Raw genomic sequence first — 25755 nt, forward strand, 5'->3', positions numbered from 1 at the left:
CCACGCACCGGCACCGCCGCGGGCCGGGGCTGCCAGCACGGGCCTTGGCACCGGCACGGATTCCTGCACGCAGAGCAGCCCTTCGGGGGCAGCCGGCCCCAGCCCGGCCGGAAAGCCGCAGTATCAATGGTCGCTGGTGTCCCCGGGCCGCGCTGTCCGGCGAGGCCGGTGCCCGCTGCGCTGAGGCTGCGGCTTGGCGCGGTGGGTTCGCAGTGCCTCCTGTCCCACAGCTGCCACGGGGCACAGAGAGCTGGCCAGACAATACCCTGACAAAATTCGGCGACTTTCCTAATTGTCTAAATGTCCAGCCATTAAGTGTTTATTTCAAATTCCTTGCCACGGAGTCATTAGGCATTCAGGTGGAGAGGAAAGTGAGCTCCGCGGGAGGCTGACAGTAATTCTGCATTAGTTAAGCATTAGATGACAGACGTACAAAGCAAAGCCATTACTCCTGTCAGCCGCTCTGTCCCAACTCCTGTCCCCATTGTGGAGCTCCTCCAACCAACAGCTCCGGAGCACCACATAAATGCAGGAATGAAAGCCTGGCAAGAGGGGGGAGAGGGGAGGGGGCCAGTCATAATTAGAGGTGAATGAAAGTGGGGGGAAGGATGTTGTCTGGAACACAGTTTGGCAAAGCGTTACCGTTGCGTTTATTTCTTTCGGTGCTTTCCTGTTGAAGCAATGTCATGGATACAAACATTTCCTAATGAACACTGGCCATTTAGAGCAGGCACACCAGAAGAAATGCTTACATAGACTTCAGATTGTTAAATATTAAATAAATTTGAATGTATTTGAAATCCATTCCATTAGTAATGATATTGTAAAACCACAAGAAGTCCCTAGAAAATTTGGCCTCCAAATAGTTTGACTAAATCACTTACTACATACAAATCAGTAAGTACTATTAATAGCAAAAGAAATACATGAAGAGATCACAAAGTACAGCCAGCATCCAGAATTGTATAAGAGATCAATTATTCTTTTCTGCAGAGTAAACTTTAAAAAACATTAAATATATAGAAAATCAATGCAAATTACATTTTCCTATGATTACTGTTATTGGGTGCAAAATCAAGGATACATGGAGCAAATAATTAATTCTTCATAGCATTTCTTTAGCCCTCCATGATCAGCCTGTCTAGGCCCTCACAAGCCTGAGGACTGTCCCATCACCAGGACCCTGCAGTTTGGAAACATCTTCAGAGCTATAAGGAAGAATTTGCAATGTGGAAGGAAATCAAACTGGTGTCTTGGACAAGTCCTTGTCTGAAAAGCAGCAAGTCTCAGGCAAGTCCTTTCTATTGCATTCTATTTAATGCACAATGAGGTCCAAGAACCTAAATAGCACATCATAAGGTACCAAAAGACATAATAAGGCAAAAAAGTCCAACTCCCTCAAGCCTCCATTCTTGCTGTTTACCAGATGATGTCCAGGTTATGTCCAGTGCTAAAAGCTTTTGCACAGGCAAACACAAATATACAGTGTGAACAGGACCCACATTCCCTATGTGTCAGTTTGTGTGAGGACTCCCACAAGGACAGAAAATAGGGTCCAGGAGGAAGCAGAATGTACCACTCTCTATGATCCTGGCGAGACTCAGCTGAATATTTATATTCAAACATCTTAACAAGATCTGCTGAACTTTCAGTGCAATTAAATCCTCCTGGTTCCTCCTGGTGCTATTTTTGCCCCAAATACTGTCACTGCTGGGCAGCTTCAGTCCTCTCACTCTCTTTGGACAGACAGTGGCAGCAGTGAGGATGTTTCCCTTTAAAAGCACCTCAGAACAAGTCTTGTCTGTTTTTACTTTGTTCTATAAATGGGCCATACAACAAGAGGAAGGGGAGGATGGCTGACACAGAGGCACCTGGATGGCTCTGTGCACCTGAGTCCCTCAACAGCACCAGGCAGCCTCCAAGGCTGCTTTAAGGGTGCTCTGCCCCAAGTCCAGCAGCTCAAGCCGTAACAAACCCTTTCTATGAACTAAGCTAATAATAGAGGAGAAAAGAACAGTGAATTTTGAGAACCAGAAACCTCCTACTGTATCTCTTCAGTTTTAAGTTTAATTCAGAGATGAAAGACCCTTTAGTTTAGCCCACGCCTTTAGGATCTCTGTGGAAAGGCACAGAACAAACCTCACACCCACCAGACTTTCTAAGGGTCCTGCAGGGCTTCTTCCCCAACACTCGAAGCCTTTTTTACTTTTTCTCTCGTCTCCCACCTTTAACTACTTCGACATCACCCACCTTGTAATGACTGACTTCAATATTTTATTGCCCTATACCACTTTCTGTTAAACCACCCTTTATAATTTTCCTCCTGCCCGTTAGACGCTCCCCCTTAATAAATTATTAAAGCAGGTATTTAGATCACAGAAGCAAAGGAATTAGATTACATTGATCCATAGCAATTTGCTCTCAAACAATTTCTTCATGAAACAACATCCCTGCTATGCTTCATTCACATCGAACGTCAGTATTGAAATCTCACCTCCAACGTTTCTATCAGCCTGGGAGTCAGAGTGGGCATGGGGAAGGGGCACACTGTGTGGTGGGGACACACTGTGTGGTGGGGACACCCAGCACAGCCACATCCCCACTGGGTAGGTGCTTTGCAGTGTGAAAGGAGGGCCCTGCAGAGAGGGTTATCAAACTTGAGAAGGGGTATTTCCTCCTTTTGGTATCCTATTTCTGTTTGGCAGTATTTTTCTTAAAGAACAGACTAGATGGATTTTAATTATTTTCAAGACTTCCCTGAAATACCAATGTCTCCACACAGCCCTGGGTGCTGGCCCAAGTGGCTGTGGCACCCTCCCAGTGACACTGTGCTGTCACAGGCCCATGTGATGGCAGCACAACCACGACCCACAGCACTGCAGTGGGGACAGGCAGATGTGGAAGGGGCTCACAAATGCAAATGTGCTAGGGTCAGATTGTAAGGGAACTTCTATCCACTTTTATTTGTAGCCAAATGTGCCTCCAAACCTCGTCATTCTCCAAAACATTCCAGGTATCTGTATCAATTTTTTGACACAGCAATTTATTTTCAAACAGAAACCAGCAAAACAGCGAAATGTCACTTGCAAGGTGCCATAAATAAACAGTACCAAAACCAGCCTGTGCTTCCAGGGAGCTTGTAGTTCAGCCATCAGGGGGCTGAGGTACCCCATCCCACAGGGAATGGCTGGGACTGGCAGGCAGGTTAGGATGACTGCCGGAGCCCTCTGTCTCTTTCTGGATGGGATGGGGCCCTCCTGTGTGCTGAGGAGCCCAGGGCCAACCTCTGAGAGGGTCCCTGCCCCGATGGCTAATTGCAGATGACACACTACATGGGCAAAACCCACTTAGCTTCAACAACTTGCCTCTGTGGGGAAATTCATCTCCATCCCGCTCAGTGTATTCAAAGCAGAATAGCTATTTCTGACCAACCAAATCCATTATCAACCTTATTCCAAGCTCTAAAATTAGCCCAGGCTGAAAGTACAGATGAAGTCTAACATTAATCAGGTAATTCAGTTTGTGCCTAAGCATGGGAGGTGACTTTGCGCACCAGTGTGATGAAGGATTGTTTTCCACAATGAAAAACTATTCCACTTCTGAGGGGATGCATTTTTCCAAGGCAGACAGGCCCAGGACATTGGCATGAGGCCCCCTGCCCTGCCCAGGCCAGCACATGGCACACCAGCAGCGCAGGGGGGCCCTGCCTCCCTGGCTGCAGCTGTGGTGCAGCTCCAGGCCCTTTGCTAAGGGGCTGCTGGATGTGTTCATGTCCCCGGCAGCCCCGGTGCACCCCTGAGCCAGGTGACCTCCCTGACACAGCCAGGCTCCACCCTGTGGAGAAAGGAGCAAGTATGTTTCACTGACTACTCAGTTCTCTAATAAGATATTAAAGGGGTCCAGTTTCATTCTAAAAATCAGCAAGAGTAATTGGAGAGGTGTACAAAATAGCAGCAGCCAAGCCACCTTGCTCTGCAGCACAGGGCTTAGCACTGTGTGGCTGGCTGGCCTGCACAGCACTCGCCCTGCAGAGCACAATTATGATAATTTTGTTAACTTCCCACATCAAAAAATGAAATTAAACTCTTTCCTTCAGAGCCCCATTTGAAGCTTGTGAGCAAATAGTTTTCAAGCCTGCTTTGCCACTGTGGGAAGACAGGAGAGAACCCAGTGTGCCAAGGGGGGGTGTTTCTCGCTTGGGGAATTTTGGAGAAAAACAGCCATTTAAGTGCTGTTGCATTTATCGAATCTTTCAACAGCATATTGAGGAAAGAGTTAATAGACGAGCCAGTCTGCATTTGCTACGTGTTATCATAGCAAATCAAAGCAACACACATTTCTACATGATCTGTATCATTTAGATGGGTGCAGTGCTCCTGGTTACCTGCCTGTCACTCCCACTGCCCCTAAACACTGAAGTCACCCCTCTGGGACAGGTTGGGGTGGTGGGCAGAGCCAGGGGGTTTGTTTCTAATTTTGGGGCAGTTTTGTTTCCTTGTTTTTAAAACTCAGAGGTTGCTGACAAAGAGTATCCATTTCTCACCCAAACCTAATTCTATGTTTAAATAGAAATTTCCATCTTTCAAACCAAGTTTTTCATTTTGTTATATGTTCTTATATAAATGCTCCAGGTAGGAAGTCGAACAAAGAAACTGCAACCCAGACACAACTTTCTGCCCCTCTGCTTCCAAGTTCATTTCCACAAGCTCTCAGCGCCAGAACAGTTGCACCACACATGCAGAAACAGTAGAACACGTTTGATTTTCCCCGAATAAAACAATTTAAATCAAAATCCCAGTTTAATCGAGTGCAGGCTAGTGATTTCCTCGGCCTCGCGGTCCTGCTGAGCTTCCCTGCGCCTCTCGTTCCGAGGCGGGGCCGGCCCGGAGTGCAGGCGCCCAGAGCTGCTCCCTGTGCCGGCCCCGGCCGCCACACACGGCCCCTGCTGCTCGCACTGATGTGTTCAGGATACGGGAAGGGACTGCGCGGGAACCCCTCTGCCTGGGGAAGGAAGTCCTCTGTCATGCAGATCTATTTTTCCTTTCTGTTCTTTCTGTAATCATCAGCCAGAGCAGGCTCCATAGTGAATGGTTAAAAATACCATAGGATACGGTACTGGTACAGATGGATAGCAGGGAAACAATACAGCCCTTCCATCATGTTTCACTGACATAAGCATGCCGACCTATATGAGAACCATCCCAACCGAGCCGAACAATGCTCAGACGCATTATTTTATTTCCCCTTCTTGTTTTTCCTCAGCTCCTTTCTTTTCCGATGGCTCCCAGAAGCCAAATGTGTCCTGCAGCGCCAGGATCCCGCTGCCCGCCCCCCGGCAGGGGTCCTGCAGAGCTGCCTTGCCCGCGCTCCGTGCCGCCCTGGCATCCCCACGGAGCGGGCCCCTGCCAGCATTGCAGCCGGGAAAGGACAAGCTCCTGAGAACATTCCAGCCGGGAAAGGACAGGCTCCCTGAGAACATTCCAGCCGGTCAAGGCCTGGGCTCCCTGCGAGCACTGCAGCCGGGAAAGGCCCGGGCTCCCTGCGAGCACTCCAGGCAGGAAGGGCGCCGGCCGCGGCGCGGTTCTCCCGGGGAAGGGCCCGGCCGCGGCGCGGTTCTCCCGCGGAAGGGCCCGGCCGCGGCGCGGTTCTCCCGGGGAAGGGCCCGGCCGCGGCGCGGTTCTCCCGGGGAAGGGCCCGGCCGAGGAGCGGTTCCAGCCCGGGCCGGGGCTCCCCCGCCCCGCCCGCTGCCCGGTGCGCCGCTGCCCCCTGGCGGGCGCGGGCGGCGGCACGGGCGGAGCGCGGAGCGGGGCAGGGCCCTGCGCAGGCCGGCACCGCCCGCCAGGGAGGCTCGGGGAGCGGGGCTCTCCGCTCGGTCCTGCCGCAGGAACACCTCCCCCTCCCCGGGGCGGCACCCGTGGGCTCTGCAGAGCCGGCACGCCCCAAGGGCACCGGCAGGCTCTGGGTTTCCTGTAGGTCTTGTCTTAACCTGTAACTCCACATCTCCGGGCTCTGCCAAAGCCCTGAAGTAAAGGGGGGCCCACCGAGCGCTGCTCCCGCCTGGCAACGCCTATCAAAAGCTTTCCAAACAGCTCTCCAGCCTCCCGCTTGCTCTAACGACCCACTCGCATCTTCCTCTCGCTTTAAATCCCAGCTTTCCTGACCCTCACGGCCCTCCCTCACAAAGCTGGAGAGCTGGTAGCGGGGCCCTGCGAGCAGGGGCCAGAAGAAGCAGAGAGCACAGGTACACTCGTGTGCGAACAACTTCAAAAGTCGCGGAGCAGTTTATGTAGAGAGCTGCTTTCCCCTTCCCTCCTCCCTTACGTCACTGCTTGAGGACTCCAGGCATATGGCATCCCTTTGAAGGAAAGACTCGGCGCTGGAAAAAACAAAAGCACTAAAGGAACCGTTCAGAGAGCTCAGGAAACGTGCGACAACCCCGGCTGGACAGGCGGGACCACGGATAACCCCTCCGGCTATTGCCAGGGCCCTGGGCCCAGCAGCGGTAGATTATGTGATACACTCTCTGCCCATTCAGCGGGGTAACTTCTCGAAAGAACTTAACCCTTTGGAGTTAAAACTGTGGGAAAAGCGTCAGAGAAACACCGCATATCAACAGTGGTTTCGGCAAGACCTGAGGACAAGAAGAAAACAAACAAACAAACAAACCCCCCACAAACAAAACAAAATCCCAAACCAAAACAAACAAACAAAAACAGTAAACAGAGATGTCCCTGATTTAATGGGTCAGGCCCTGGAACTTGAGTCACATTGTTTCATTGTCAGGAAGGGTAAAAAAAACTTCCGAGTTATTTCATATCTTTTCTCTGCCGAGGTACCTGGACATTCTTATCACATCCAAGCACCCTCTCTCCTCTCCTCTCCTCTCCTCTCCTCTCCTCTCCTCTCCTCTCCTCTCCTCTCCTCTCCTCTCCTCTCCTCTCCTCTCCTCTCCTCTCCTCTCCTCTCCTCTCCTCTCCTCTCCTCTCCTCTCCTCTCCTCTCCTCTCCTCTCCTCTCCTCTCCTCTCCTCTCCTCTCCTCTCCTCTCCATGAGAAAAATCAATCTCTCAACACTTTAACAGCATGAAACTTATTTTCACAGCCATGCCTCATTTCTATGGTCTCTAATAGAATACCAGTGTATCTCCAAATTCTCCCTAAAATATGGACTCAAACCAGGCAATTTCAGTATTTTTCCTCGAAAACAGCACTCGTAAAAGTGTTCTCCCTTCTGCTAATGGAATCAAAAGAGAAAACAAGCCATGCAAGGATTTGGGCTTATGTGTTTCAGTACAGTACAGCACTTGGTCTTACAGCTGCAGCTCCAAAGCACCATCCCCCAGCTGAAACACAACTTGCCTTCTTTGTGCCCAGATGTGCAAGAGCCAGCTCTGCCCTGTGCCTGTGTTCACTGACTGAGTCCACTTCGCCAACCGAGTCACCCAGAAACAAAACTTTGGTCATTTACTTCCTTGCTGCTTTGCTGTTTGAAAGTTTCACCACAAAAGAGTTCCCATCACTTAGAAGAGCCCAATCTATGGCACAGAGGCTGTGCTTGGCGTGATAGACCAACTCAGCCTGCCCACAGCCTTTCCACACAGGTGTCAATAGCTGGAACTTCAGAAAGATTTACCCAAGAGCCTGAACACTTACACTGAAGGATGAAGAGGCTTGAAGCCTCACAGATTTCATGGGAAACAAGTACACCTCCTGTTGCAATTTCAGAGTAGCTCACAAGAGGCAGCAGATACATTTCCAAGAAGTTTCTACTTCCATTCGTGCCATCTGTGATATGTCTTACTTCAGTACAGCTCATTAGTTTACACAAATTACACAATCCAGCACTCTTCCCTCCAAAAGTCAGAGAGAAGAAGGACCCAAGCAGACATCACTAAAATGTTCCACGGCTGGTTTGCACTGAAATGTGTAGGAAATTGCTACTAAATAAAGCAAAGCCATACAGTAAAGCAATATTAACTCTAAATAAAGTGATACAGTGATGCTTCTGTTTGCTTTTCATACCCTAGGAAGCCTCATGAAGCTTTACAGATGCAGAACAAAGTGCTCAGGTGTTAGAATGTGTCCAAGTTGAAGGTGTTTCCAATACCCATGTAAAAAATGGTACATGCTCTGATTACAGAATTACATATTTAAATAAAGATGCGCTGCTGCTTTAATTGAGTGACTGTCTATTTGATACAGAACTTGATGATGGAATTTTATCATTTTATTTATCATCAAGTTTGGGTTTTTTTACTATAGAGAGTATAACTAGAGGAGTGCCTTCTATTATCACCCAGCATTTAGCACACACTGGATGCAGTGTCCTGTTTCCCCTAACTTTTCTTTGTCCCTTATCACTGAGGACAAAAGAGTCAGACGGTTTGGGATATCCACTGACAGCATACCAACCTGGGTACCCAAAATAAAGAAATCCTTACATAAACAGGATCCAGTTACAGATATTTCACTTGATTTGCCCAAAGTTACATGGAAATGCTGTGATACACAAGAAAACTCCAGGAAGAACATCATGATTTTTGTGATATGTCAGCTATCAGGCTTATCACAACCTTAAAAAATTACACTTTGTTGCTGACTTTTATCTATGAAGAGCCTTCCAATTTTGGCAATGCTCTCTGCCTTTATTACATAAGGCAGCTTTGATTTTAAAATATCCTAGATATATTGAGAGAAACATCCTGCACAAATAAGTGAACAATAGTCACACACGACAGAGGACAACCATAGCTAGGGAATACAGCAACATCACCATTTACACGTGGGATGGGACTGAACTGGAGACTCAGTTCATCATCTTCACTTGACATTGCAGCTGTAATGTTGTTTAATGTAGACCCAATACATAAACCAGCACTGAACAAACCTTAAATGAATCAGGACTCCACAGTTTTTGATTTCTGATGTAGACTGGAGTCTAAGATCTACCCAGGAAATCAGGAATTATAATTAGGGATGCCAGAATTTGCCAGGGAACATTTCTGAACAATTAGTTCTCACTGAAGGCATATTAAGAAGCTGCTAAGACATCAAAGTAGCTTAAGTACTGTCAAGCCAACACTGTACATAATTTCATTCATAACAGACTTGAGAATGGAATTTTTCTTCCCTCTACACGTTCCACTTACCTCCCCAACAGTGTTACACCCCATTAAACACTATAAAAGGATTATAAGGAAAAAGTACCAAAGTGGGAAATACCCCATAAAAAAGTACTTTTACAAACATCAGTAGGAGGTTTACAACACACAAATGAGCCCAAAAGAAAGGATAAGAGCCTTAGGCTCACACCATTTATTCAGCCCACAAACCAAGAAAAAACAAGTACACGTGAAAATTTCTTAACACAAGAGGAAACAGCATCCTGCCTAGTACCCACAGAACAATTTCATCTTCAGTAAAACTCATTAAAACAAAAAAGCAAAATAAAAACACAATCAAGAAGCTATGCCCAACCCTATGCAGCACAGGTAACTACAAAAAACCCCAAAAACCAACCCGTTTGAGAAAGAATGAAGAATTAGGAAATGGTTAAAAGAACACAATCTAAAGGCATTGAAATAATTAATCATCAAGGTTCCATCATCATGCACTCAGACAGTGCAAGATGATGGAAGCTTGATGATTAATTATTTTAATGATCAGCGCACTCAGACTAAAGCAACAGCCCTCATCACTCAGCAATTAACAAGCCAATCACTATTTGTATTTTTCAACACATCTGTTGCAAAGACCAACAGACAGTAAAGACAGTTTACTGCTGCCCTACCACAGTGTCTCTACTATGCTCTGCATCTGGAAAACATGAGAAATCACCTTCATAAACCAGTGACTCTTCCTTTTCAATCCCACAGCTCATATGAGTGTTTGAGTGGGACTGAGCTGACAGGTTTTCCCACAGCCCACCTAGGATTCATATTGTGCCTGGGCACCACAAGGCACAGAAACAGCTAAACCAACTGTGCTGGGGTTTTACATGCAACTTTGCAACAAGCATAAGGAAAACTGCATTAACTGAAGCTTTCTTTTGCAGCTTGCAGATTACTTTAGACAAATATATCACGAAGAAGTTCTTACCTGCAGCAGGGTCCTTCTCCTGACACACTGTGGCAGCAGGCAGCCTTCAAGGTGGAGTGGGAGAGCTGCCCACCCCTGGCACAACGCTCACCTGCCTGTCACTAGCTGCCAGCTGCTGAAGCAACAGGATAAAAGAAAAGACAGGCAAAGGGAGCAGTGCACTCTCCTCCCCAGTCTGCAGTGGGTAGAGAGCATGCCACCTGCATTCTGCCCATGGAAATAAAAGGCAAAGTGAGGGCACTGGTTCCTCCCTCTTGGTTGGGTTGCAGCAGCTACAAGGCTCTCTGTGTCACTTTGATCTGCTCCAGCAGGAGACCAGCTTCAGATGCCTCTCTGCCCTCCCTGATTTGTGCTCAGTTCCCAGGCTCCCGGCTAGCAGTGACCGCTGTTTTCCTCCCTGGCAGCTCTGACCATAAAGGTGCAGCACAACTGCTAGCTGGGGAGATGGGCAGCCTCCCTCTCCCTTCACTCCTTGTCCTGCCTCTGTCATGTTAGGTGCATGGCATCAGGGCAAGGCTGAGATGCAGCCAGGGTGTTGGTACACTGCAGGAAAGTTCTATAATAGAAATACACCCTTTAAACAAGGAAGTCACTTTCTCCTGCCTTGGCTACTCAAATTTTACCACACCTCTGCAGAGAGACCACAGTTCAGCAACATTTACTCCAAGTACAATATCTGAGTTCAAAAGCAGGTCAGAATAGCACTGGTGCTTGTAAAATATTTTAAATACAAATTTTCTGTCAGAAAAGTAAATCCAGCTAAAGATGTAAGAGGGCAAGATGAGAAATACAGTGCCTTTAACATGTATCATCACATGAGACCTGAGGAAGAGGAAATCAATGGCAGTACTGGCGATACGAAGAGCAGTCAATCATTCAAGCACTCTGGGCGATATGTCAGCCTTAACTAAAGATGAAAGTTATCAGTCCTTTTTCTACTTGATCACTGGAGCAGGGTTCTGATTAAAATCTCATCTGATATGTTTTCGTTTGGTAAAACGTGACGTAGCCTCAAATGACTCCTGCCCAGCTCAGCAGATTGGAAAACAAACAGCAGATTGATCAAAAGATGTGTTGAGAGCCATTTTCTGTCCTCAGCAGCCCTCCTCTGGGCCCTGTTGCTGGTCAAACTTAGGGTTTATTCCCATCCTCAGGTGTAACACAAAGGTTTGAAGATAGGCAATGGAGAAAGTTTGTCTTCTCCAGCCTGGCCTCAGCCAGGGCTGTTTCACCACACTCCACACGCAGCCCCACACTCCACACGCAGCCAGCTCTGAGGGGAGCACAGGCACTCACGAAGCTCACAGGTGGCTCAAGAACGAGCAGCAGAAGCAGCCAAGTGGGGATTTGAGCTCTCCACTTTGCTTTCCACAAGCAGGGGTCTAAGGTGATTTGTGCTGGAGACCTCACACTCCTGGGCAGGGAGAGGCTCCCGTGCTGGGCAGTGCTGTCTCCACCTCCCTTGCACCATGTCTCAACCACTGGGGCACTTCTTCCCCAAGGGAAGCACTGCCAGCTCTTCCCAAATGCAGCAGGACTTAGGAACTGTCCACAGTTCAGTTCACCTTTTCTTTCTCTCTACTCACCTGTACAGTGCTTCAGACTTCCTTCTTCCACACTTCCCAGCACTGTGAATGTTTAAGGACCACTGGCCTTTGAAACCAATTTTAAGAGTATACCTCACCCAACACCTAACTGAAGGAGAAACAAGCATTTTCATTTGCCTAATGGTGATTAAGACCACTTGCGAGAATCTGAAAATAGCAGGACAAGGAAAGAAGTACATACCCTGCTCAGAAGTTTTCTCAGAAAAATAAATTACAATTCACTTAAATGACAACATTCTGCAAGGCCTGGGTTTGGTTGGCTTGGTTGGTTGTGTGGGTTTTCCCCCTGTATTTAAATGACTGAAATTTCAAACATGATTTTCTTTGTGCACAGGCGTGCTGAATTTAGTTTTACACTAATTTCGTATCAAAAGACTTACTAACTTTAATCTAATTCACATGAAAAGTAAGCATGCACAGAAGTGCTCCACTTGTGTCCAAATACAGCTATAAACTGGGTTTGCATTTTTTAGCTCCCTTAGATGTCATGTTCATGTGAAATCAGAGGCCCAAGCTGACTCCTAAAATGGCAACATATTATTGCTTTTCCCTTTTATATGCTTCATTTCCATTCCTTACAGTGCAGACATGTACATCTGTCACTCTGTTTCCTTGGGATACTTGGTTTTAGCACCTTCCTCAGGACATAAAGGGATTAGTGTTTACCAAGGTGCCACTCAGAGCTGGAGGCCACTGCAGGGCCTGATCAATCCCTGTGTGCCAGAGCAGCATCTCAGCTTCCCACTCCCTGCCTTTGGAAAGAGAATTTCTACACCAAGACAGCTAACTCTTTAGCAAAGTTCACCTCAAAGCCTCAACCTCAAGTGTTAAAAAAGAAAAGCCCTTAAATGATACAAGTTATTACATTTAATCCCTCTGGGGGAAGTGGGGAATGATTTTGTGATTAAGGACCTACTGTGGGGCTCAAGAGAATTAGTTCAATTCCAGACTCTGAAACAAGCTTCCAGGTTCCCCTGGGAAAGCCTATGCAATCTCCTATCTTCCATGGACACCAGCAGGGCAATTTGTAAGTGTGTGCAGCCCTCAGACATTGTAGTACCAACAGCTAAATACATTCAATAGTTAGGAGTGAGGTGAGGTTCAATAGTTTTGAGGACTAGTTACCTATTCAATGAGGGCACCACCATTATACTATCACTTACCACTAATCATTCTTAAAAATTGGTATTAGATTCTTGAAAAACAGTAAGCTACATTATTACTTACTCCTGGGCTGACAGGTAGCTCCTAAGGGTTTAGTTAATGTATTAATGAAAATGATGAATGAATGAAAAAAGCTGCAAGATAAAAATAAATTGGCAGCTCTTACAGAAAGACACCATTTAGTTCTCAAGCACAGGACTATTTTCTATGGTTTGCACTGCAGAGAAATTTTGTTCCCATAGGATTTATAGCTGGTATTGTCTCTTGGCAAAAAAATAAATTTATGAATTGATCTAATTCATAGGATGAATTAATTTGATAATGAAAACTCATCTGACAATGAGTTGTGATAGAGAAAATCCAGCAAACACTATCATAAAAACATAATACTGAAGTCACTGTGAAACCTTCTAGACAGTGAAGTGCTGCACTACACAATGCACTGTGATGATATTAGACAGTCTGTCTTGCAAAAAGAACAAAATTATTTAATTACTCTGATATACTGACAAGAACACATACTAGTCATGTTCTTTGCTATTCACTACCAGAGGAAATTTTCTATACTATTATGAAAACAGGTGTCACACATCAGAAATATAAAGCAAAAGCAAAAGCATTTTTAAAGACATAGCAATCATTTTAAAATGTCACTAATTTTTGCAAAAGTGGTGTGTCTATTATGGTTGCAGGTAATGATGTATTTAATGCATTCCAAAAGTTGCTTTCGGTAACTTGACATATACTTCACATATTTCTTAACTATTTTCTGTATGAAAACAATTGTCTCTTTCACAAGTTGGAAAAATCCACATAAAATTTCAAGATCAGCACTGCTGGCATGTTTGTTTATGTTCAACCTATAAGTGATATTTTAATCTTAATATTAAATATTTTGGCAGAGCATCTGCCATTTATTTGGCATGTACTAAGTCCAAGTATACCTGGTATTTTTGTAGAATGGATGTTAAATATGTTGAAATCTGATACTTGATTGGAATTTATGTAACTACAAACTGAGGCAATTCTTCACATTAGCTTACTTCACTGCTTTTCTAATTATAATTATTTCAAATTTTTCTTTAGTTTTCCCACTGTAATAATTAAACACTTGGCAAACTGGTTATTTAGTCCCTTCTAGTATAAGCACATGGTAGTGAATTTTTGAGTAAGGGGTACAGTGAAAGGAAGGAGAAGGAAGGAGAAGGGAGAGAGGGAGGCAGGCAGGCAGGCAGGCAGGCAGGCAGGCAGGCAGGCAGGCAGGCAGGCAGGAAGGAAGGAAGGAAGGAAGGAAGGAAGGAAGGAAGGATCTAATTATTTTCAATACAGAAACAGTACCTTTCAGGCTGACATGGGCTTGAAGAAAAATGGCTGCTCTTTTCATTATTTAAACGGTATCAAGTTCTCCAGCTGGAATAGATATGTAGTTGTTAGCATCAGGTTGTAACCAGAAATGATTTACAGTTATTAAACCAGTGACAAGGCTTTGTCACTCACCTGGTGGCAAAAGGCCAGGTGTCCCTCCAGGCTGTGGCCATTTTGCAGGTTGATGTCAAGAACACACCAGAAGTCCAAATCTTGCAACAGGTGCTAAAAGAAGAGGTCGAGGATTATCCTTTGCATCTGAGAGTCCTGCTTAGAAATAGTTTTTGTGGTTTATTGTCAAGTGTTTTAAACAGTAAAATCTACTTTTGTTTGTACAGGACACTCCTTTAACTGTGAAGGTCTAAAACCACCAGGCTGAAGAAATGGCTGCAGACAAGTAACTGAAAGTGGATACAGCAATGAGCACTGCAGCCACAGCAGTGGCACCACACCCCAACAGCCACAAACGCCTTGGCCTGCCGCAGCCAGTGCCCTGCTTTAACAGAGGTACAGGCACTGAGCTACCAGCCCCACAGGTATTGACAACAGAGCACACTGACCTGCAGTGGTGCTAATCACAGCATGAGCGCGCTGCAAAGTCAGACTCTCTGATATTAATGTTAGCCTGCACACAAGTTAAAACAAACTGACAAGTGAAGTGCAATTGGTATGAAAAGTTAAAGCCAGATTTTATTTCATGACAAGCAGATGTCATCTGAGGCTGGTTCTAAGCAAGGATTTAATCCATGACCATAATGTAGGTCATTAGTTTTGATAGAGTTTGTGCCTAGTATTCATCCAAGGAATCAGATTTAGCACATCAATAGCTGTCAAGAGTGTACATGTAGTTTCTTTTTACACCAGCACTTAATAAAAGAAAATAATCCAATTAAGCAGATGTCACAATATTTTTTGCTGACTTCCCCATCATTTTCAATCATTAAAGCAGTTTTTAATTTAAAACAAAACACTATACTCTTATCCTATGCATCCAAGAATATTCATGTTTTAAACCTGAACCGCCCTCACCGTTTCTGCTGCCCCTCTGGTTTCCCATGAGCTTCAGTAACTCAAAAGAATTGCAACCAACTTGGTAACTAAAAAAGAAACCTTTGTGGAATGGGAAAAGTTCACAACAGGGGAGGAAAAAAAGCCTTTCTAAAATAGCCAGGTGTTCACCTCAACCCATACCAACTTCAAACAGATGCAAGGACAGTAGCTGAATCTGATTTCAGACTAAGGACATGAAAGATGAGTTTTATGTTCTTTTACTTTTATAACGTTAGAATGAATTCATCTTTAGATAAAGAATAGTATACTCCCCTACGCTCCAATTCTTTCACATAAAATTTGCTCTGAAAATAGCATGGCTGAGTTCCACTCTTTCAACTATTATTTGATCACTACCAAATATTTGCAAGTTCAGATTTTTCCACATCTCACCCATCTACTTGATTGCAGTTCATGTAGTATCTACTATGTTTTGTTCTACTTCTGTGAATAAATGTACTGTGGCAAGTGATCAAGTCAGTCACGGAAACAGAATGAATCACTTTGAAATCTGAAACTGAAAGAGTGCTGGAAGAAGAGCCCCTGACAGCCTTTCACCCAAATCAAGGTTTAACCTTAGGCAAGGATGACTGTCCTAAGACAGCAATACTGCTTGGCAGCACAGGGGGTGAAGGTGTGGATGGCAGTGCCTGTCCATGACTTTACGTCCTCATGAGATTGTGTCTTCAGGTGAAGGATGAGCTTGTTCAGTAAGTCTGAGTCTAAATAAACAGAAGTGGTGAGCAACTCTTCAAAAGAAATTAGGAGCACAAGTAGAAGCCTGTGAGAATCTCACTATCCTCTTATCACAAGGGTATCCAAGAATTTTCTGTAGATCAGTTCTACAGACAAAATGACACTCATATTCCAAGTCTATAATTTGTATATGTGGTTTGGAGGTGACTTTTTTTGAGGTATTCTGCTGAATTTTAAACTTTTTAATTAAAATAAGTTTATACACCAATATATTCTTGAATCCTGTTAAACCAAGAGTTGCCAATTTTATTTTGATAGATATTACTGACATAAATGCATTTCTGCACACAGTACTATTACAACTTAAATCAACAACAGCCTTAGCAGATGATCAAATACTTGCAAATGTAACCTGTGAGAGAGCAATTCCCCATTAGGGACACGTGTATATGTCCTTAGAACATGTGTAATTTCATGTGAAGAATATCTGTACATACTGCAGGATGCACATGCCCATTAATAGACACGCCAGCGTTTTATACACAAACTTTTGATCTCTAGTGCCTGTCATTTATTTACAGATTATTTCTTACGTATAAACAAGCTTATATCAGATTTAAAAGATGTTCGAAATTGTATTTTAGAGGGAAAAAATAATACCTTCAATTATGTATGTTCAGGTGGTTGCAGGGTCACTTACTGGGTTCAGCCCCAACCAATTCAAGTATTTCCCTGCTTGTAACAGAAATAATTCTCATGTCCAGAGGCACACTGCACATCTCACAGCTCCCACGCCAGGCAGTCACCTACACACAGCGTTCTTGTGTGAAACCCTGACACATTCAGCAAATCTGCTCCCAAGAGCTTCAGCTCTGAGAGCCAGAGCCTCCTGCACAGGCACATTATGCTGTACTACAGAGAAGTCAGAGATGGCTTCATCAAACTGGTGTTTTCATCACTGTGCACTTCTCCAGACAGATACAAAAATACAGCTGTTAACTCTGTGCAATATAACAGAGTGAGATGTTTAAAGCCTTCAGTTCAGTATTGACACAGCCCTCCTGTAGCTGCTGAGGTTAGTTTTGATTTAGAACCAGTATATGAACTTCATTTGAAATACAAATGAAAAGCTGTAAGTTCTCCTTCCCCCTGCCAAATCATTATTGGTCAGTTTAAATTTTAGATCATGAACAAGATAAAGATTCCCAATTCTACACAAAGACTTTCACAAACATTTACACTCAAAATAATAGGATTTGTACAGATTTTTTCTTAATTTCAGAATATTCTTAACTGAAGAGCAGTTACTTTTGCTCCAGGAGAAATTGCATTTTTGTTACTACATTCCTGATACATTAAAATATGTAAAATTTGTAAATTTACAATAAAAAGTTGTGAAACAGATAGAGATAAATCTTAAAAAGCATTTTTGTTTATTTACATAGAACCAACACATGAAACTGAAATTATAATTAGGCACTTGCTATATAACTTCTTATAATTTAATTATTATATGTGAGTTTGTTAAGTGCAGTTTATGCCATGGAAGCAGCAATCCAGGACAGACATTTAATCACTACATGTATTATGCATTATTAGAAATTAATTCAGCAAACTATTTCAAAGCTGTCTCATTTTAACTAGGTCAAATTCTGTTACCCAGAAGTGCAATGAATCTGTGTTTAAAATTTAAACGGCTTGAAAGAAATTTTAACTGCAGTTCTGAATGGAGAATATTTTAAGCAACATCTCAAACAATCTAAACTTTCTCTAGATAGAATAATGAATTCTGATTACAGGGCAAGAGGAAAATGCTACGTTGAGCTGTTCAAGAATACAAAACAGTCATTTAACTTCTTGGACTGCAGGTGAGAAATCTGACTTATGTGAGGTATATGATTTTCACCTCATGTTCAGGCTCTTGTATGCCATTGCTGATAATTCTAGAATAATTCCCTGAAGCAAAGGGAAGTCGGTTATATAAAACTAAAGGTCTGTGTCACTGTTTCCCATTGCTGTGCTGTTGCCATCTTGTATGTGCCAGCAGCCACAAGTACCAAGTCCAATGCTGAGCTGTGAGAAACCCACAGAACAATGTCTTCTTTGATCAGAAACACCTTCTGCAAAAATGGGAAGTATCTGTGATCTCTATTTTAAGCTATGCAGAAAATTCTGAAAGTATTTGTTATAGTAGGAAGCTGTAATATACATCAGAGGAAGATTTTTAGTTGATGATACCTGCTTGATCACATTTTACCACCACAGTGAAAAACTATTAAAATTTATATTTATGATCTGATTTTATATCATCATCCTAGCATATTGAGAAATATTCAGCTGAAAAGAATATTGTCTATTATGAACTACTACACTAACATTTCTGTACTTTTGTTAATAGCCTGCTTTTTTGCAAAAATATTGAAGATAGTGCAAAAATTAAGACTAGCAATACATTTGTTCTGAGGATTGATGCTGAACATTAACCTTTAAAAATTTTACTGAAAACTTGATTTTAGTTATTTAACTTGGAAGATAACATTTCTTACCAATGTGGAGAGATGAAAGTCACAAATTCCATTTGCTTCACCAACAAAAATGTTTGTTAATACTGATCCTGAAATGACGAGTGGAACAGTAGATAGTCAAGGAAAAAATAATTTTTTATATATTGGAATGCACCTACTTTTTAAAGCAGTTCTAAAATGGTTTCATCTACATAATAAAGCCACATATTTGGTTTAAAACAACTGAAAGCAAAATAATTTCTCAGCTTTGCCATCTAATTATTTAAAAAAATATATAAAGTATATAAAAAATATAAAATATATAAAGTAAAAAAAAAAAAAAAAAGGTCAATTTACAAGCTGGTCCAATTATCTCACATGATCTTTACATTTCAGACACATTAACCAACCCAGGTGAAGCAGCTGTAGTTCTCTCTGGATTCCTGAGCCCAAACATTTCAATAGATCACTAAACTGCAATAATGGCAGAGAATTTCTAGCCCTCATTTGAAGAGATTATGTGCTGCTACACAAGCGCAACATTCCATGAACCACAAGAGAGAATCTCTGGTGTAGTTCCAGTCATGTGACTATCAGAAGGAGATACGTCAAATTTGGAAGTCAGTGAGAAGGAAAGGAATTAACTATTGCAAAAAAAAAATTGCCTAGGCGCATAAGAAATTGTAAAACTAACTAGAAGTTTTAAGGTGATGCAGAAACATTAAACAGGCATGATCTTCAAACATTATCTACATATTTGCAGGGTCACATTTCTGAACTGGGTTACATCTACCTATGTAATTACCATCTCTGTAACAGAATCAGCCAAAAAATAAAAAAAAACACAACCCCTTTAATAGAAACCTACTTTTCCTCCTTGCTGGTGGCAGCAGTGACAGTCAGAAGGTGTCTCATTCTTTCTGCATCTGCTGGTAAAACTGTGTGTATAGCTTCTCTCTAAATCACCCCTGGTGTAGTCATCTGCAACCAACTGGAAAATCAATTAAGAAACAGCACGGATAGCAAAACTGTATTAGAACATCACCAAGTTTCACTACTTTACTGCTTAACAATACTGCTAAAAATGATAAAAACAGTCCCTTAAAGCAAGGGCTTCCCACCTACATGTTTTCATTTTCCCTGAGGAGATTTGTTAGACACATTAAAAATGCATAAGAAACATGGCTGGTTAAACTGGGCTGCAAACTTCTCAGAACTGTTCTACTAAGAGCAGCTCAATGATCTATTCCAACCCACAGAGCATTACTTTTGTAGCATTCTCTCCTGAACTTTCTTCCATTTTGATGTTGGGACTCGAATCTCACCCCAAGGGAGGGCAGTATGACTAGGAAAACCCACCAGACTACAGCCAGACACTAGAGACTAACCAGGAACATTTTTCACCTGTTACAAAACACCTTTCGTCAATATTTTTAAAGCCATGTTGAAAAAATACCCACAACAGACACACAGCAATGTAGATATCATCAGAAATGAGCTTGCTTGCCTATCTCCAACAGAAGCCACCTTCTAATTTTTTTTGGAGCTCCAAAATATACAGATAGCACACCAAAGGCCAAAAGTACAAGCATATTTATACAGTTCTATTCGGGCAATATTTGCATAATGAATCTACATGACTACTTGGCTAAGCTACTATTATTAGACACTATTAAATAAGATTATTTGCTTAAGTTTCTCTCACTTTGATTTAAAGGTATGGTGCATTTTGTAAAGATTTCTACTAGAAAAGGTAAGCATATGAGTTTAGGTATATGTTACCAGAAAATACTTTTAAAAGCTAGACTAATCCAAAGTGTTAAACAGATAAAATAAGCATATTTAATAGATTTTCACACTACACTTGTTTTGTAAAGAGTGCCGTATCAACTAGAAGTGATGTATTATATTTTCTTCACCACTCTTCATTAACAAACTCTAGGGAGATGTGAAAAGGTCAGATTTCCTTCTTTGGGCTTGCCTAAATTACTGAGTGCCTTATAACACACTTAGAGGAGCTCAGTCAGCTCCTCCTGACTCTGCTTAACTACAACCTAAAGAAGTACACTGACATCACAAGAGTCACAGCAAAAATTTGCAGCCACTGTGGGACATTTTAAGCCAAACTTTCTGCTTACACAAGATGCTTCTAAAACTTTTGCTACATCCATTTTTCCCTTAAGTAAAGAGGTACTGAAAAGTGTGCAGCAGCAAGTGCCTTCATTAAGCATCAGCAGCTAGAAGTGACTTTTGCATTAAGGGAATAGAAATTTTGCAGAAAAAACACCCCCTTTGCATTCCAGCTGGTCCTCAGATATTGGAGGGGTTGGGTGTGACCAGGCTTGATTTTTGATTAGAATCAAATCAGCCCTATAGGTCTGGCTGAATTCAATGAGAACTTCCATGATTCCAGGTTCATAAATAGTACAGTTTATTGAAGCGACAGGAAAGCAGGTTCAGGATTGCTAGTTATAAGGACATTAATAATGGATTTTGTTTTTTAAAGGTACTGATAACCTGAGTACAAATAATTAAATATAAAGAATCCATTTAAATTCTGTGTTTATCTAGAAACCGTGTTTTTCCTCAGAAGACGATTAACCAAAAACCTCAAGAGAAATTATCTCCCACTTGTCTGGTATAGCTGCAATACTACAGAGAGAAAAGCAAGGGAAGTTTACTTAACAGAGGGATTGCTACATTATCTCAGGATATGCCCTTCTGGAAGCAGGTATGGGATGGAACTATGTGAGAAAAAAGCTATAACCAGATTTGTGTGCTTGTGGTTATTTTGTTTGGTTTTCGTAAGAAGCATTTATTAGGCTGGAAGGAGTGCTTGTTCTGCAAAAGTAGTATCAACTTTAACCCTACAGGACAAGCAGACAACTGAATGCAAACAACCCTCCCAGCAGCTGCTGTGAATAGGATCTCAGGCTGAACAAACAAATGCCCAAAACAATGGTTGGAAACAACAAGAAATGCAGCAAGAAACACAGCATATCCTGGCAAGGCAGCAGTGTACATGGCTCATCATTTCAAAAGCCAACAAACCTCCTTGTCCCGTGTCTGGCACAAAGCAGGCTGTGAGCAGAGCAGTTCAAACAGTGATTAGATGCCTGCTCTCAGGAAGCTGCTGCAGGAACAGTGCCCCAGCACCTCTCAAGGTCTGCCTGCCCACAGCACAGATTCCACACCACTACCTCCAAAAGAAATGAAACAAAGCCAGCTTCCAGTCTTGGCTTCTCTACATTGTTAGTAAAAAACAGTTTGGTTTTCCTATGAGTCCGTATTGTTATGGTGTAATGTCTTTGGCATAAAACTGAGATTTCAAAGAAAAATATCCTTGTTCTAAACACTTAACTTTCAACCTGAAAGTCAGTAAAAGAAGACAATGCTGTCACTCTATGATCATACCTGGAGTGACATTTGAAAGACTAAAGCAGCCTTGAAAAGCAGGCACAATCAGATGGAATACATCTGTTCCCTGGCAGCTTTTAGAAAACCAAATGCAACGTGTAGTAGAACATGGGGATTAAGAGGCTGAGAATACTCTACCGGTGAATTAAATAGGAAGGACTAGAAAATGGAAAAGCTGAATACAAATGGTTCAAGACTGAGGAAGAATCCATATCCTATTTTTAAAATGTGACAAAAAAGTGAACAAGAAGTTGAAGAGGGAGTTTCTTGTGCTACGTGTAAGTAAATTTGGCAGAAAATAAATCCCCTTGCATTCCAGCTGGTCCTCAGTTATCACGGAGAGGTTGGGGGTGGCTGGGCCTAATTTCTGAGTAATGCCAATTCAGCACAGTAAGTAAGTAAGTAAATGCAGAGCCAGTTCAGCACTACAAATTCAGTCACCTTCCATAAGAACTATCACAGCCTGATTCACAAATAGCAGATTACTGAAGCAGCAGAAATGCAGATTCTTATTGGATTGCTGGCAGCGATTCGATTTCTTGCTCAGAAACTGATGTGCCTGTTGTGTGACAGATGTGTAAAGAAGAACAATAAGCTAAATAAGGGATTAAGTTATCCTGAATAAAAGAAGCCTGTCTTCTGAAGTTTTATATGGAATATGATGGTAAAGTTTTTCCACACCTGCTGTAAGTACCTTGACATGATTAAAAAACCTCCTTTTTTGAGGAAAAACTGCAAATTCCAGTTGCAGAAAAAGAGCAGAGGACCACAAATTAGCCTTACAGTCTACCAAAATTCAAACCATTTATGGCACCTCAAGCCATAACTTATCATGTTCAGTGTGGCAGAACAAGTTTCACACTACACTTCTGAGAAGTGAAACATCAAGCCACACACACAAAATCCATATTTCTACACTATACTTACAGTGTGTAGAGATCATCCTTTAGACTTCGTTTAGAAGTCTAACAAAAGGCATTCTCTTTTCTAGAGAATATGCATCTATTTGATGAAGTTCATCTGCCAGGATAAACTTTAAAATTTAATTTTCTATAGGCCTGCTACCAAAAATAAAAAAAGTTATGGAGTTTTCTGATGGGATTTTTTTTGTTGTTGTCTAAACCAAGAAGTCCTGAGCATGGATCCTCTTGCAGAAAAACCCCAGCAGTACTGTAGATAAGTAAAAGACTTTTCAGGGAAAATAAGATAGAATGAAGAAAAAAAAAAAAAAGGACAGTCTCTTGATAAGATTTAAGCTTTAAGCTTCCAAAATCTACTTAAAAAAGGAATATAAAGCATGTAAACACTATCCTTGTATCACTAAATGCAAGTTAGGATTATACTATTCAAACTTACTACAGTAAACAGATTTATAAAAATACAGGATTAGTAAATTCAAAAAGACTGAATATATAACAGTCTTAAACATTACCACAGTATCTCTGAAGTAACATCTTGCCTCAAGAGGGAGGGATTGTTCAGAGGAAAATGAGTAGGAGAAAGGATATGTAGACTAAAAAATGCAGAAGGCTGGAAAAGCAATCAAACTAAGAAACAAGTGACCCATCCTAATTATCTGTGATAGCAGATGCTGCCAACAGATGCTCTCACATTATGCTCCAAGTACAGCTGTGAGAACCAGAAATAGATACCAAAGATGCTAAACTCAGAAAGATGCATCCCTTGCACCTTGAGAAGCGATACTTGAGACAGCACTCTAAACTGACAAAGCACGGTTCCTCCAACCACCTCTGCCCTGTGAAGCAATCCAAGTGTACACCAAGCCCTTTTGCTTAGGCTGGTAATTTTCAGGTTTCCCAGGTGTTGGCAGAAAAAGATATCAAGGGTTATTAACAGATGCACTAACCCTAAGAAACAGTTTATTTAAGTCATAGCTATAGTGTGATGACAGTTACATTGCCTTGCCTCATTTATCTTGGCTAGTCAACAGAGTTGTGCAGTAGACAACTAAAAGCTACTGAGGGGGAAAAAAATCCCAAAACATTTTTAATAGTCCAAGAAGTTTTACATTAGAAACAATAAAGGAATTATAATTTACTTACTTGTTTTCACAGTATCTCAAGGGTTATAGCTGTTGGAATTTTCTCCTGATGTAGGTTCAACCTCTAAGTCTCATAGATCATTGAAGTTTGAATAAAAAACAACTTTATGATATCTGTATTTATTCAGACGTAAACCTAATAGGTGGAGCAACCTAAAAGACCAGAGAAGATCTGCACATCAGCAAGCTCATATAAAGTATACATAGCTTAATGCAAATGACAACTTTCAGATCCTTTCAGGATGATGGAAATCTCCAAGGGCTATGCAGAGAACTTAGTTTTTGAAAGCAGCATCCAGCTTCCTGGGGTCTGATTAATTTAAGGTTCTACAAACTGCAAGAGTACAGTTGTAGAAAGGAAGAAAACATTGTATTTACTTACTTACTTACTCCAGTCTTTGATTCTGTGAAACCAATGCTAATATCTGCTATAGTCATTGTCAACAGCCAGAAAAAACACCACTGAGGTGTTCTGCCTTTCCACATGGCAGACACAATTCCAACCACCACCAGTATCGTGTTTCTTCTGTTTTTTACGGCGGCAAAACTGGTGTAAACTATATAGGCAAAACTATAATAACCTGGACTCAAACACTTAAGAAAATAATAGGCCATCATTTACGTTTGTGAGCCATCACCAAAGCAAAAGTACAAATTTCTAGAATACACAATTTTTTTGTAATTATGCTTAAACCAATGAGAGCAAAAATACTATAAATCGTATTTTTATGATTTTCTAGGTTCCTTTCAAGAAACAGAAGAAGAGAAATTACACCACACCCCAACCCCGAGAGCACTGCGGCGCCTCTGCTTTACGCAATGCAAAATTCTTACTGGACTACAAAATACAATCCAGGCTCCAGCACCAGTTAGCTGAAAACAGATGGCAGTGCAGAGAGCCCGGGCCCCTGGGGAGCTCACTAATCGAGTCACTCAGTAATTCAGAAAGCTTTCATTTAGCAAACAGACCAGTTCAGTCACCTCTGTAGCCCAGCTGGGCTGGCAGCAGGCAGGGCTGTGGGACCATGATGGCTGATCCCTGCAGTCCCACGGGACACCTGCGACCGGCACGGAAACCCAACCTTTCAGCACTGCTTTTGGATGACCATCGTTTCGAATGTTGCCATCCAGTATGCAATTGCTGGCGCCGGAGCACGGCCGGGCCTGGTGAGGCAGCGCAGCAGGCACAGCGCCACTGCTGCTGTCCGTGTCCCTGAGGGCAGCCCCGGTGCCACAGCGCTGCGGCAGCACCAGGCCCAGGGGACGCGGGTAGGGGCTGGTGTGTGGAGGCCCCTCACACCCTTCGAACAGAGATACAGGCCCCACACACAGACAGATGTGCCCCAGCGCCAGCCTCCTGCACAGAAACCCTGACAAATTGAAACTGCCTGTGTACGATATTCAGCCTGCTGCTCGTGCCTGCAGCTTGCAGGAGCTTTGCCTGGCCCTGCTGAGGAGATCACAGGTCAGTCTTGCTGCACCTGTTTCCTAAAGCAGCCTTTAAATCTGTGCACTGCAATGCTCCTGGGCCAGCAGCCTGGCCGTGCTGGTGGCTGCGAGCGGGAGGGGTGTAGAAAAGCCCCCAGTGAAGTGTAGAGGTTGAGCCTGCGCTGTCCTGAAGGAAGAATATTGTGTCTTCTTTTCTAGCTTTTTTTTTCTGCCAAGACACATACATTGAACAGCCGTCTCGAGTCATGTGAGGATGTCAGGAGGCGCAGAAAAGAAGAAAACCAGCTGCTGTTGAATAAATAAAGTTCAACACAGCCGTCCGAGAACACCCTCCCTCAGCCGGCC

At 42.8% G+C, this 25755-nt stretch overlaps 1 protein-coding gene across 1 annotated transcript in view; it reads right to left on the minus strand.

Moving 5' to 3' along the window:
- Positions 1-19636, minus strand: part of ZNF423 (zinc finger protein 423) — a 276157-nt gene extending 256521 nt beyond the window's left edge. Inside the window, exons 1-3 of the mRNA XM_063410791.1 lie at positions 18525-19636; positions 14365-14457; positions 14206-14277 (exon numbers count right to left, since the gene is read on the minus strand). Coding sequence (XP_063266861.1) covers positions 14206-14251 — 46 coding nt within the window. The 5' untranslated portion in view covers positions 14252-14277; positions 14365-14457; positions 18525-19636. The remainder of the gene's footprint in view (positions 1-14205; positions 14278-14364; positions 14458-18524) is intronic.
- Between the last annotated feature and the right edge of the window lie 6119 nt (positions 19637-25755).

The sequence above is a fragment of the Prinia subflava genome, chromosome 13 (assembly GCF_021018805.1).
Source record: "Prinia subflava isolate CZ2003 ecotype Zambia chromosome 13, Cam_Psub_1.2, whole genome shotgun sequence".
Lineage (NCBI taxonomy): Eukaryota > Metazoa > Chordata > Aves > Passeriformes > Cisticolidae > Prinia > Prinia subflava.